We start from the raw sequence: 14267 nt of genomic DNA, 5'->3' as shown, positions 1-14267 counted from the left end.
ATGGGGGTACTTAGCTTTTAATGAAGACTTCAGATCTGAAATTCGAACACGAAAATCTCAGGAGTCTGCCGACCTGCACTTGTGAACTGCTTTTGCATCAGGCACCACGCGGCAAGAAAGACTGCAGAAAATGGTGTTGGCTGCATCTTTTATACCCCTGATGTACTGACGTCAGGGAGGAGGCGACAGCAACAGACGCCGGACCTAGACTTTGGAATTCAGGACAACTGCAGGTAGCCTGCCAGCAGGATAACCCAATTGTAATGACTGCAACAGTGATTGTGCTGCCAGTTCAGATGATCTGGTAAAGGGGTAAGGTTGTACAAAGCTAATAGTCCTCTCAAAGATAGTGCCACACACCCTTCATGCTTGCTTGTATTATAGCTTCCTCCAGTGTGTGCTCTCCTAAGCTGGTGATGGGAGGGGGAAATGGGCTAAGACCAGCAGGAAAGTAGTATGAAAGTATGTAGTTAGGGAGGCAAAAAATTCTATAACACAAGTGCAGATGTACACACAATCATACTTGCTTAAGTACTCAGAGAACCCCCCCCCCCCCACACACACACACACACACACTTAAAAGCCATGTTAAGTAAAAAGCCTGTTTTACCTTTGGAATGTGACGACAACAGTCCATGCACATTAAGGCCAAGTGAATCAAGGGGAACTTCTGTGTATTCTTTATTGGTCTCCTGACCCTCCATTTCGATTGCTGCAAAATAAAAGAAATGTTTAGTACTTCATTAAAAATTCACTTTAGTGGTAACTCACTCTATTCAAACCATGTAATCAAGGGCATCTAAACAAAAGGATAAGTGATTCCACACAATATCAAGCAAGTCAAAAATGAGATGGCCCACAGAAAAATTTGAAGCAGGTCTCTGACACCCTCCAGTTCACCATGGTCATATGATGTTCATGCAAGATAAAATCTTCTTGTACTCTAAGTTAGCCTAGAAATTATAAGCCTAATGAAGAAACATCCCTCAAAGGCTGTACACAATGCTCTCAACAGCAGTCTCAGTGGAGACCCTTCTATATCACTGATGCAGAATTTTACTTACCATTTGTTTACCGGGAAAGTCCGACTGGACACAGGCCCTTTTTCAGTGGAGGCCCGGGGAAAAAAGCTCGGAGTAACAGAAAATTTTAATACACGAATTACAATAATCAAAGTATAAAGTAAACAAAATGTAGTATATATAAGAAAATACAAATTTGTTACATCATGACAACAAAACCTAGGCTCTGAACTCAGCTAGCACTATTTGTAAAGTATGACTTATGTCAAGATATAACGTTAAGACAGGCTGGTAGGCATAAAAGATTAAACACAGGGGAAGAAGTTGGATATAGGTTACGGTATACTGTGATGTATCAGAGCATTGACTAGAGGTTAGTACAGGAACATACCACTTACTTTTAGATAAGCTTTAACTGATGGCTTAAAGTGGTTAGTGGACAAGATTGAAAGAATGGAGTTGGGGAGTTCCATATACAAGACATATACCTGGAAAATAAAGATTCTCCTGCAGTGTTGTTGGCCTTGAAGACGGTGAGCAAGTTCTTATTGTTAGATCAAAGTGGTCTGGTGAACTCAAGAATGAGATTTTGTAGTACAGGGATTCTGGTTGGTTGTGTTACGATTTTTTGAGTTCGAGAGAGTTGGTTGTAAAGAACAATGATGGGAAGTTCAAGCCAGTCGAGTACCTTAAAGCTATACAATGACGTGTTCTATATGGGCAGTCAGATGCAAACTAGCAATTTTATTTAACATGCTTCTCTAGCCTAGATAGGTCAGTTTTCCTAGGATTACTTAAAATTGGAGAGGCATATAGTACAGTGGAGAGCAGATGGGTTTCTACTAATGTAATTTTGGCCATTTTGGTCAGGTACCTTTTGTGCCTATATAGACTTCCAAGTTTTACGGACATTTTTATTGTTGGGGAGATACAAGTCAAATTTTAGGTTATTGTCGATTTCCTCTCAAAGAAGTTTTGTATGGGTTGTCAGGGAGATGGCAGTACTATCACTGGCTATGATGTTACATTGTGGTTATGAGATAGATGTCTTGTTAGGTTGAAGAGTAATAATGTAGTTTTTATTGGGTTCAGGATTAGATGGGCATTGGCTAACAATGTTTCAACAGAAGTGAAAAATTCCTGTGTTTGATGATGAACAGTTGATAGAAAAATGCCAGCACAGGTATGTGCTGAATCATCTGCATACTGTATTATAGAACCATGTGGAGTAGCTGTGTGTAGATTGAGAGGGCCTAAGATAGATCCTTGGGGGACACCAACGGATATCCTTCTAGAGCACTGTTGCAGTATTCCTTAAAGGAACACCCCTCCCCACCCAAGCAGCTAGTCACTCGGACAGCATGAATAAGCTTGAAAAAGATCTTGTTTGCATCATGTCACATTCATGCTCCTCATACCAAACAGGGTATAAAAACGATGTACAGATGCAACAACCCAGAACCTTTGCCACCAGTTCAAAAGCTGTTGCCAGTTGGTTTGAACCTTTTTTTTTTTTTTTAAATGTTCTACATTTTTGCAATACCATACAAGTGCCCCCGTTGAGGTTATTTTTTTCATTTTTAATTTGTATTTTTATTTTTAAAAATGTGTTTTCTTGAGCTTGTATTTTGGGAGGCAGACTCCCCTAAGGATCATAACCAACAGTCTTTTTGTTTGGGCACTTCCAACGACCATACCTCTTGTAACATCTGTAAGGCGTTTGTGCCTAAGACACTCAGAAGAAGTTTGTCTTCCCTGGCCATTTATCTTGAAAATCAATGGCTTAGACAGCCCAGGGTTCCATGACAGAATCCTTTAACCCCAAGATACTCCTGCTTGGACAGAAGCCAGCCAAAAAGTCTTGGCTGGATTCTTAGCTCTCTATCCTCCACAGGATGTACCTCTAGAAGTAGATAATAGCTCTGTAGATCATTTTGTGTTTACATCGGATTCACCTGCTGTGACCCTGTCAGCATGGATCAGTCTTTTCACACGTCATCGGAGGCTTTTTGCAGGCAATCTGCTCCAGATGTCAAGGTAAACAGTGGTTGATAAACTTGAAGGGTGCTAGAGGGACTCTGCAGTTATTGGTCTCTGGGTTCTCTTCTCAAATCTTGCCATGGGTTGGAACCTCCAATATTTGTTAGGGCTAATGTCCCCTCTAAAAAAAATTAGAAATTGAAGCATGTTTCAGCCTGTCCTATGGATACTTAAAGGGAAAGGCAGGAGATTACTTGTTCTCAGCCTCAAGGGGTTTCAGTACCCACTCCTGCTTGGACCTCTACCCCTTCTAAATAGTTAAACTAGATTCCTCGGATGAGGATTCCCTGCCTGGTGAGGGGTCTTTGCTCTGTTTTTTAACAGATGCCTTTGCTTTTGGTTTATGGTTCTGATGAACAGGAGTCTGTTAACCCTGAGCCTGTTTCGAGGAATCCTCCTTTGGAAGGAACATTTGCTAGGATGATGGAATTCTTTAAGTGGGATTCTTCAAGTGTCAGACATTCAGAAAAGATACAAGTTGTGGCAGGTGCATAATCCTAAACCATCAGCAGCTCCTCCTATGTTGGCTGCCTTGTTAGATACTTTCATTGCTGCTTCCAAGTCTCCTGATTCTCAGCCTCCTGCTCTTGAGAAACCTAACAGGTTCTAAGGTTCCTCGGGATTGTCTACATTTTTATTTAAATGTCCTTCTGCTGATCCTGCTGTGTTGTCAATTTCTTCTGAAAAACCTTCTAAACTTTTTGCCCTCTTCCAAATGTTTGCCTTCTGATAAAGACAGCAGGGCAATGGAGAGGATTGGCAAAAAAGTTTACACTTCTACTTTGGTCGTTAGGGGTATTAATTACCAGACCACATGAGCAGGTATGCTATGGTCTTGACTGCTCAGGTTTGTCAGGTTATCGCTGCCCACCTTGATTCTGATGGCAAATCCTTTACCTCATCTTTTTTAGGTTCTGCTTCTCAATTGGCTTTTATAGAGCTGCAGCTTTGCGGTACATCATGAGGCATTTTTCTTGACCATCTCGAGTCTCTTCCTGTGGATATTATGGCCAAGTTGCTGTATGCTTCTTTGGATAATACTCATCTTTTTCAGACTGTGCTACTGACTTGTTTAAGTCTCTTAAAAAGAAAGGCAAAGACTTGCAATACCTTAAACAAATTTTGCCTCTCCTATCCCTATGTTCCACAAGTATTATCCTTCTAGATCTGCTTATGTTTGCAATCCTACCAAGACTCTAAGGGTAGGAAGGGTGGGAGATGCCCCCCGCTAAGGCTTTTCAGACTTCTTTAACCAAGTAGCCTCCTTAATTTGATCAGTCTGCTTCTCTGACAATTACCCCCTACCCACCTTTAGACCAGTTTCCTTTATCCCTTCAACTCTCCCTTTGTCCTCCAAATTGGCATCTCATCACTTCAGACTCTTGGGCTCTTTCTATCGGTCAGGGTTACATCAGGGTATGGAAATCGCCCACTCCTTCTGGAATCCCTCAAGCTCCTCTAGTAAAACTTCCTCATTTTTCTGGATGTTCTAGGGTACCTGTTGAACCAAGGGACCATTCAACCTGTCGTCCTTTCAAAGTGGGACAAGGTTTTTATTCCAGAACATTTCTGCTTCGTCAAAAGAAGGGTACATGAGAGACCTATTCTGGATTTTTCCCAGCTCAACACCTATCTCAAGATCCCTTCTTTTCAGATGTTTATTCTTCAAACTCTTCTGTTATTTCCCCAGGCTTTTTTGGTGTCCTTGGACCCAAAATATCTTACCTTTATATCCCTATTCGCCCTCTCTTCAGGAAGTTTTTGTTTTTCTCTGTGACTTCTCATTTTCAGTTCTCCGCTGGGCCCTTTGCCTCTCTATTGTCCCAAGGGTATTCACAAAATGCCTAGCTCATTTGATTGCCTTCTGCAGTCTCGAAGGCATTCATGTTTTTCCTTATCTGGATGACCTGTTGCTTCAGCCACCTTCTCCTGGTCGAATGCTGCAGGATCTACAGTTCACCATCTCTCCTCTTCAAAGTCTGAGGTTTACTATCAACTTCCAAAAGTCTGTCCAGAGTCCCTCTCAGGATCATGTGCATCTGAATTGCAGGATTCTTATGGTGCCAATGTTGGCCTCCCTTTTGCCTCCCAGGGTATTGTCATTGACAGCCTTCTTTAGGTCTCTTCTTCCCCTGACTGCCATGACAACCAGGGAGGTTCTTCGGGCCCTGGGATTCATGGCCTCTTATTCTGAGGCTGCCTCTTGCCAAAATGCATATGCAGAAACTTCAATAGTACCTCAGTCAGTTTGGCTGCAGCATAGTCACCCTCTGACTTTCAGTGTAACTCTCATTCCTTGTCTCAAAGATTCGAATGGTGGATTTGATAGTTCGCTCTCAACCCAGGTTGGCCCTTTCAGCCTCCAGTCCCTTCTCAACAGCTGTTCAATGCCTTGGACATGGTGTGTGGAACATCTTGTGGTCACCTGAAAGATCATGGTCTATGGCCTCCCTACCAAAAGTCAGACCATATCAACATCAAAGAGAAGAGTGCTCATTCTGGTCGTTCAGGCTTTTCACCCCATGTTCTCTCCAGGCCCCTTGAAGGTGTACAAAAACGACACGAAAGTGATGTGATATGTCAACCAGCAGGGAGGTGTGAAATCTTACCTCCTCTTCAGGATGGTGTTTTAGGCTTGGGAAGTGGCTGTTTGTTATTAGTTCAGGCAGTATACATTCCTTCAGAGTACAATTTTGTGGCACACACTGAGCAGGTCCCAAACACAGGCTCACTAAGAGATGCTCAGAGACATGTTTCAATAAATTGTCCATCGGTGGGGTACTCCTCAGGTAAATCTTTTTCCCTCTCCTATAAACAGGTATCTTCCTCTCTTCTGTTTCAGAGTCCTGTGTTATCTGTTCTGGAAGACGGACACCTCATCCTTTCCGTGGAAGATTTCTTTATACTTTCCCCTCCTCTTCCTCTGCTTCAAAGAGTCCTGCAGAAGACTCATCTAGATGCCACAAAAATGTTACTAGCGACTCCCTCTTAGCCAAGACAGCAATGGCTCAATCTCAATGAATCTGGACAGGGGCAATCACCACAAGTTACGTCACTGGTTGGATCTCCTCACACAGGACAAGGGGTCTCTCATCCATCCCCACTTGTCCACTCTGCAACTGACATTGTGGGGGATAGGAATTTCATCCTTTTCAGGAACCTCTCTTCTGAGGACATGCTCAGGATTTTGCACAAAGCAAGGAAACCCTCGACCAAAAAATCTTATGGCCAAATGGAAAACATTTTCGGTCTGGTGCCATGCCATGCTCATATACAAGACCCTTTTTCAGTGGGGGGGTCCCTCTGGCTCTCTATTTGTGTGAGTTGCTCTAATCTGGCTTGTTCTATTCTTCTGTGAAGGCCCATTTATCAGCCATTTCTGCTTGTCTGCTCTTGACTCCTCCTTTGACTTCTTGTTTTGAGGTCAAAACAATTTCTTAAAGGCATCCTGCACATTAGGCTTCAAAGGATACCTATTCCTCCTACTTGGGACCTTAATTTTGTTTTGGAGAAATTGACTCTGGCTCCTTCCTGAGCCTACTGCTTCTGCTTGTTTGCAACATTGTACTTGCTAGACTACCTTGCTGTTGGTTCTTACTTCGGCTCAGAGGGTTTCTGTGTTCCAGACCCTTACAGCCATTCCTTTTTTCATTTTTCACAGAGACACAGGGTGTCCCTTTGTACTACTCCTCCTTGTATGCCCACTGTGGTAAATGAGCTGTCCCTTAAATCAGATGGTAAAACTCCCTTCCTTTTTCCCTTCTCCTCAGTGTACTACTGAGAGGGTCCTGCTTACTAGAATGTGCACAGACAGCACAGGTACTATTTGAATAAAACTAGCACTGTTCCTAAATCTGGTCAGTTTTTTGTTTCCTTTCATCCCAGGTCTTTGGGTTTGGCTATTTCTAAACAAACTACCTCCTCCTGGATATCCAAGGTCATTTCTTCTTGTTATTCTTTTCATGGAAAGTCTCTATCTGCTTCTGTTAGAGCTGTTGCCTCTTTGGTGCCTTCTACCAAGGGGTCGGACACCAATTCCATCCTTGAACCTGCTACGTGGTCTTCACTGCATACCCTTTACTAAGCATTATAAGTTGGATATGGTTCTAGGGCCACAGCAGGTTTTCCTGAAACCATTTTATATGGGTTTGTTGAGAGCTCTTCTCAGCCTTCCATCTCCCACTCTGTTTTTTGAGCCTTTTTTTTTTTCTGACCCTTCGTCAAGGGCTACTACAACAATGATACAGGAAGACAGCACAGTTGTGTAAAATCTAAACATAACAAATATCCTTCTCTAAACTGTTGCAGTATTCGCTCCCTCCCACCCAGTCTCGTTTATTCTACATTTTTTCCTTCTGGCTGTGCATGGACTCCTTCATTCTATGACAACTGTTCTCTTCCGGGGCAGTTCAGTTCTGTGTAGCTGCGTCTGTACATACCTCTTATGCCCAACGTTCTGTAGGAAGAGCATAAATGTGAAGTATGGTACAAAATATTTTTTTCAAGCTCACATACTGGTCAAGCGACAGGCTGCCTAGGGCTGGACATCCCCTCTAAGGTATAAGAGAAATGCATCTGTTATGTTAAGTTAAGATTTTACACAACTACACTTTCTCCTACAAAATAAATAGGCAATGAAAGCGATGCTACTTGGGCAGGATTATCTTATGCAGCTACATCTGTTTTTCTTCTAGGGACATCATGAACCTTGGGAAAAAAACTTCTGCCATAAGCAAAGTAAAACAGAAAAAGTAAATGGAATACAGCTAAGCCAAATTATAAAACTGTTTGAGAAATTAGTACCTACATTATTCTCAGGAAGTCACTTTAAGAGAGCAAGACAGATGTACCAACAACCAAGTGATTCATAGAGCAAAAATGCCATGAAGATAGCACAGGCTGCTCTCACGTCTAGCCAGATGGCAAACCAATACCGTGAACAGGGGAAAGGAGTTCAACTTCTCAGCTCTCTCGACATTCAATAGCTCAAAGTCGTGCTGAAGGTGAATGTCTGCCTGTGGTTATACATGGCTGGTGGGTTTCTGGGAATCTGCCTTGAGATAACATGGTCTTTAACAAATATGGATACTCCACTACAGTTCCCATCATGTCTAAACTTGTGGTAGGCACAACACCCTAGTAGAAGGGGGACTGCTTTCTGCACTTTTAAACCAAGATTCAGTAATAAACGATTATACTCCAAATGCAAAAAGGCTTCAATGTTAGGCTGTTATTTCAATTCTTAGCACTGAACAGCATTACACTGATGCTGTTCAGCATTTTGTTACATTTATCGTTAAGTACAGCCATTACATGGATTCTGCCTAAAAAGGAGCTAGATTGGTAGCACAGGCTTTAGCCAGTATGCGGAAGCTCTGGAAAGTACAGTTGTGTAAAATCTTACTGTAAGAGTAGCTGCCCTTCCCTTCACTTTTCATAGGTGTTTACTAGGCTAATGACCACAAAAGGGCCTTTTTAAGCCTAGCCATGCATCCCAAATCACTGACAAGTTCTGATACCTTTTAAAAGGTTAAGTATGGGCCTGGGAAATGACCCACTTACAGGTTACCTGTGTCCAGTAGAGACATAGGTACCAAACTAGGGATGAATTTCTGGTTTCACATGCAATTGTCCAAATTGGACTTGAACTGGATTATGGAGGAACTCTGCTTCACATAGTGGGGAGCCTGTTCCATAGACGGGGTAAGTCTCTCGGACACACACCTATCTCTTCAGCAGGTCCTATTTATATCACAGGCAAGGTTTAAGTCTTTAGAATGGGTACTTCTGGTGCTGTTTGTTTTGTGGATATGCAGGAAGTCCATCAGAGTGGGGTCTGACAACGTCCTGTACGCCAGGCATAGATCTCCCCTCAAAAGCCTGTAGGAGACTGAATACAAGGATAGGGCCTTGAGGCAGTTTGCACAGGACATATTACTTGTGCCCTGTATTCTTTTAGTAAGGAACCTCTGTGAACGTTCCAGTTGTTGGATATGCCTGGTTAGGTACATACCAAAGGGGGCACTGTACTCAATGACAGGTCAGACGACTGCCGAATACAGTGCAACAATAACTTCCTTGGACTTGGTTGCCATGCCTTTGTTTAAAAGTTGTGCAACACAGAATGTTTTCCTCACCACTGTAGACATGTGATGATCAAAGGCTAGTTTACTGTGTGTGCCCCCAAGTCCCTGACTACTACACGTCAGCTCTAAGGGGTGTTATGTCAATGTGATAACCAGGAATGGATGACTTCCCAAAGGATACTATTATGCATTTCTTGGCAATTAGTTTTAGTCCTTGCCTCTGATAGCAGTTGTCTGTGTCAGCCCTTCCTGGAGAACATTTGTGTCAGTATGAGATTCAATGACAACTCCTAATTTGGAATCTGCAAATTTAGTAAGCCAGAGACAAATGACATTGGCCTTGACATCTAACAAGTAAATGCCAGAAAGGAGTGGTCCAGGGACTGATCCCAGAGGGACTCAACTTGTGACTGGCCTCTTTGCAGAGGTGGACTCCCCAATTCTAACTTCCTAGGTCCCATCTGTGAGCCTGTTGGCTATCCCACTGGGTGACATACGGGTTTGTACATAACCTCTTGAGTTCATCAATAATGCCCGAGTGGAGTATTTTGTCAAATGCCTTGGCCAGGTCAGGGCAGGCAGTGTGAACGATTTTGCCCTTATCCATTGCTTTGGTGACCTTTTCAAAGAAGTCCACCAGGTTGAGTAGGCATAATCTGCCCTTGAGTAAACCAAACTGGATTGGGTCCAGCATCTGTAGGGTTACTATACCTCTACTGATCATCTCCATGATAATTCTTTCCATAGCTTTACATATACGACTAGTAAAACTAATGGGTCTGTAGTTTCTACGGTCGGTAGATGGCCCACCTTCGTGCAGAGGGATGACCGTTACCTTTCTCCATTCATAAGGTATGAAAGCCTGTTTGGAGGCTACAGTTTAATTCCAGAGGCCCTGATAGGTCATGTTTCATGCCACTGAAAAGGCATCCTGGGATATTGTCTGGGCTCACTGATGCAGTATTCCTGGTCTTAGAAACAACATTAAGGAACTGCTCCCTAATGATAGTAGGGGGAGTTGCATTTTATATTATTTCCGGAAATAAGGCTAAGGCGGGAGAAAGGAGCAAAGTTGAAGCTGGATTTGTCAGCCAGGAGGTTTGCTACATCTGCTCTGTATAGGTGGCTCCACTTACAATGAGCTCTGCATACAACTGTGGATTGCCTTTGAGGTTGCAGACATAGCTAAAGAATACTTTGTGGTTGTCCTTGGCCTTTTAAGACAAACTTGCCTCAAATTTGGCTTTGGTAGACTGTCCTCTGAGTTGTTTGTTTAGTTTGATGAAAGTGCTTTTATTCTACTGGGTGTGGCACCTCCTAATTTTTGCCATGATTTTCTTCCTCCTGTTATACATCCGACTGATCTTGTGATTCCACAAGGATGGCTTGTTTGAGTTAGTTCTCTACTTCTTCCTAGTGGGCCTCTATGCAGCTATTAACATGCTTGTACAGAAAAGTTCTGCATAGGCAAAAGTGTTCTCAGGGTTTATGAGGGCTTGAAGATTTGCCAGGTTCTCACTTAATATCAGGAGGTTAGCCTTAGAAAAGTTACTGAATATTCCCGGTTTGTTTGGGGGTCCAGGTTTTATTTTTACTTCAAAGGAGACCATTTTGTCATCTGACCTTACCAGGGAAGGCATTACAGTAGGGGGTGTGCAGCAGTCTACCATATTAGTGAGGATCAGATCCAGTAGGGTTGCACCTCTGATTGGTGTATTGGTCGAGGGAGTTTGTGCTGACAAAATCCAGGTATCTCTGTGCATGTACGTTTGGTGTTGTATAGGATTCCCAGTTAATAGTGGAGTAATTAAAGTCACCCATGAATATGGCACTGGGTTGGATGGTTAGTGTTTCTAGTAAAGTTAAATACATCGGGCGCTAGAATCCGCCACATAACACAAGCACTCGGGTCACTCCATGGCAAGTACAAATATGACACAGTCATTGTCCATGCTGGTGTGAACGACCTGAGACGTACCTCCCTGGACTACATGAAAAGAGACATAGAGGAGCTCTCTGATTATGTAGCCCAGGCAGGTATGACCCTAACCCTGAGCAGTATCCTTCCTTCACCAAGAATGATGCCACAATATAGAGACAAGATGATCAGCTTTAACAATTGGCTTAATGTCTGGTGTCATTCAAAGGGGATCCAGTGTCTGTCTGCCTGGGATGACATGCTTGATAAGCCACGCTGCTTCGCAAGGGACGGCTTGCACCTGTCACCCTGGGATTCCGGATATTGGCTAAGGCTCTTGCCACCCCATAGTGCCTTTTTAGGCAAGGCTCAAATTCTAAACCTACCACCCTAGAAAACAAAAATGGGAAGAAACTGAGGGTAATGCTGCTCAATGCCAGAAGTCTAAATCTCAAAATGCACGACTCGAGGCCCTTCTCAGTATGGAGAACATCGATGTCTGTGCTGTAACTGAAACCTGGTTCAAGGCTCCTGAGAGCACCCGGCACTATTAGGTTTTACCTCATATCATGCCCGCCCCAAAACCCGGACCACACCACAAAAGGAGGGGGTGTATCCATATTCATAAAGGATACACACACCTCCAGGTTGGTGGCAACGCACGAAGCTTCGGAAACCATCCAGGTGCAACTAACCATAGGCAAAACTGCTCTACAAATTGTAGCATGCTACAGGCCACCCTCTCAAACTCAGGAACCCCACACAGCCTTCCTGAAGACACTGGAGGGTATAAATGTATCTCTAAACACCATCATATTGGGTGACTTCAACTACCCGAATATAGACTGGGAACATTACTCAAGCCCTAACTTTCTAGCCCAACGGTTCCTGGAGTTCATAAATTAATGCCATGGAACAGCTAGTCACTGTTCCCACGAGAGGAGAAAATATACTAGATCTCATTGTCACAAACATGGGGACAAAATGCTCCACACCGAAGTATATCCTCATTGGTGAGATCTGATCATAAACTAATCTCACTGGAAATCCACATCCCGCCCACCCCAAGCAAAGACCATAGTGAAGAACTTCTAAAGCAAACTTCACACTACTCAAGACTGGTGTGGTATCCTTCAAGGCCCCTGAGCCAGAGGAAACCACAACCCAAGCTGGAAGCCCTTACAAATGCCTTCTATGAACACCTCCAGGACTGCATGGATCAGGCAATCCCAAATAAAACCAAGACTCTTTCCACAAAGGGCAAACGTCCAGTCTGGTGGACCCCAGCCATTAACAAACTTTACAATAAGAGGAGAAAGCTATTACATGATAGAACAAAATCCATAAAAGGGAAGTCACCCCTGATCATTATTAGTAAAAAATACGAGCACTCATAAAATCAACTAAGGCCAATTTTGAGAGAAAAATTGCCATGGATTCAAAGGACAATCATAAGGCCTTTTTCAGCTATGTTAGGAACCTGGGTGGAAACTCCCAGATATGCTCAGAATTAGTCCAAAATGATACAAAAATCACTGAACCCACAGACATTGCCAACATACTGGCAGACAGGTTCAGTGCAAACTTCACCCCTCTCCCCTAAAGGAGAGATAACTATCCCAGCCGAGTGTAGCCTCCCGACATCTCAAATGCGCAGGTGAAAGCTGCTCTCTAAAGCTAAAAACACAGCATCAATGGGACCGGATGGTGTCCCCGGCTGTGTGCTACACGAGCTAAATGAGGAATTAAACCCACACATAAGGCAGCTGTTTAATCTCAGCCTTACCACAGGATACGTGCCCAAGGAGTGGCGACGGCAACTGTGGTCCCACTCCACAAAGGCGGTGCCTCTACGGACCCTGGTAATTACCGCCCATAAGCTTAACAAGTCTAGTCTGCAAAGCTATGGAGAGGATCATAATGGAGCTCATAAACAAAGATATAGGGACTTGCAGACATTGGACCCGACCCAGTTTGGCTTTGTCAAGGGAAGATCATGCCTTTTGAACTTGGTTGACTTCTTCAAACAGTCACCAAGGCCATTGATGAGGGAAAGGCAGTCCATACAGCCTACCTTGACCTTGCAAAGGCTACACAATACCCCACTCGGGTATTGTAGAAAAACTTACCAGCTTAAATGTAAACCCATATGTCACAAGATGGGTTGCAAACTGGCTTAAGGACAGAACCCACAGGGTTAGAGTTGCTGGCGCTGTGTCAGACTCCAAGCCGGTCACAAGTGGTGTCCCACAGGGCTCGGTCCTTGGCCCCCTATTGTTTGGCATCTACTTCTCAGAAGTACAGAACAACATGGGAGGACTTTGGCTGACAAAGTTTGCAGACGACTGCAAACTGGGCGCCATAGTGGAAAGTGCATCGGACACGGATATCCTTCAGAAGGGACTCACGGAAACAGATAGCTGGTGCCAGAGCCATGGCCTGAAGTTAAACGCCAAAATATGTATAGTCATACCCTTCGGGAAAAACAAGGTAACCCCAAGCTACCATATAGGTGGCAATCCACTAAGCACAGAAGAGGTTATCAGGGACCTGGGGACCCAGGTTGACAGTGGCCTTTCTTTTGACACTCACATTGCTAAAGTGGTTACAAAGACCTTCTACATTGCCCACCTGATCATGAAGGGATTCACATCCAGATCTAGTGAGGTCATTGTTCCCTGTACTCTTCACTTATCAGACCAATGATCGAGTACAATGCCCCATTCGGATGTATCTCACCCGACATCTGCAGCAATTGAGAGACCCCAAAAGTTCCTCAGCAAAAGGATAAAGGGACTCCAAAATCTGTCATATGCTGCCAGATTGAAGAAACTCCAGCTCTATTCAGTCGCATACCGCCTGCTCAGAGGTGACATGTGCCTGACATACAAGGCCATGTCCAACCCGAATTAATGGACATGCTCCACCTCAAAAAATCCAAATCCACCAAAACCACTAGAGCAAGCGACTTAAACCTTAGCACGGATATAAATAGGACGTGCTGGAGGGATAGATTTATCACTCAGAGACTCTATGCTGTGGAATAAAATCCCGGTCCATGTGAGGCAGAGCACCTCGCTGACTCTGTTCAAGAGAAATCTAGACCTGTGGATGGGAGATCGTAGGTTTACCCCAGGAATCATCTCTGTGTCACTGCTGGACAGAGGCACAACAAACTAATGGGCACAGTATTTTTTCATA

General features: G+C 43.7%; 1 protein-coding gene across 1 annotated transcript in view; it reads right to left on the bottom strand.

Annotated features, from left to right (window-relative positions):
* The window catches only part of EHMT1 (euchromatic histone lysine methyltransferase 1), a 1716251-nt gene that overhangs the window by 1254532 nt on the left and 447452 nt on the right, over positions 1-14267 (bottom strand). Inside the window, exon 9 of the mRNA XM_044058169.1 lies at positions 611-712. Coding sequence (XP_043914104.1) covers positions 611-712 — 102 coding nt within the window. The remainder of the gene's footprint in view (positions 1-610; positions 713-14267) is intronic.

Source organism: Protopterus annectens, chromosome 16.part0 (assembly GCF_019279795.1).
Source record: "Protopterus annectens isolate FY-2018-M chromosome 16.part0, PAN1.0, whole genome shotgun sequence".
Lineage (NCBI taxonomy): Eukaryota > Metazoa > Chordata > Ceratodontiformes > Protopteridae > Protopterus > Protopterus annectens.
Note: the sequence above shows the minus strand (reverse complement) of the source record. Positions and strands in the feature narration are given on the sequence as shown.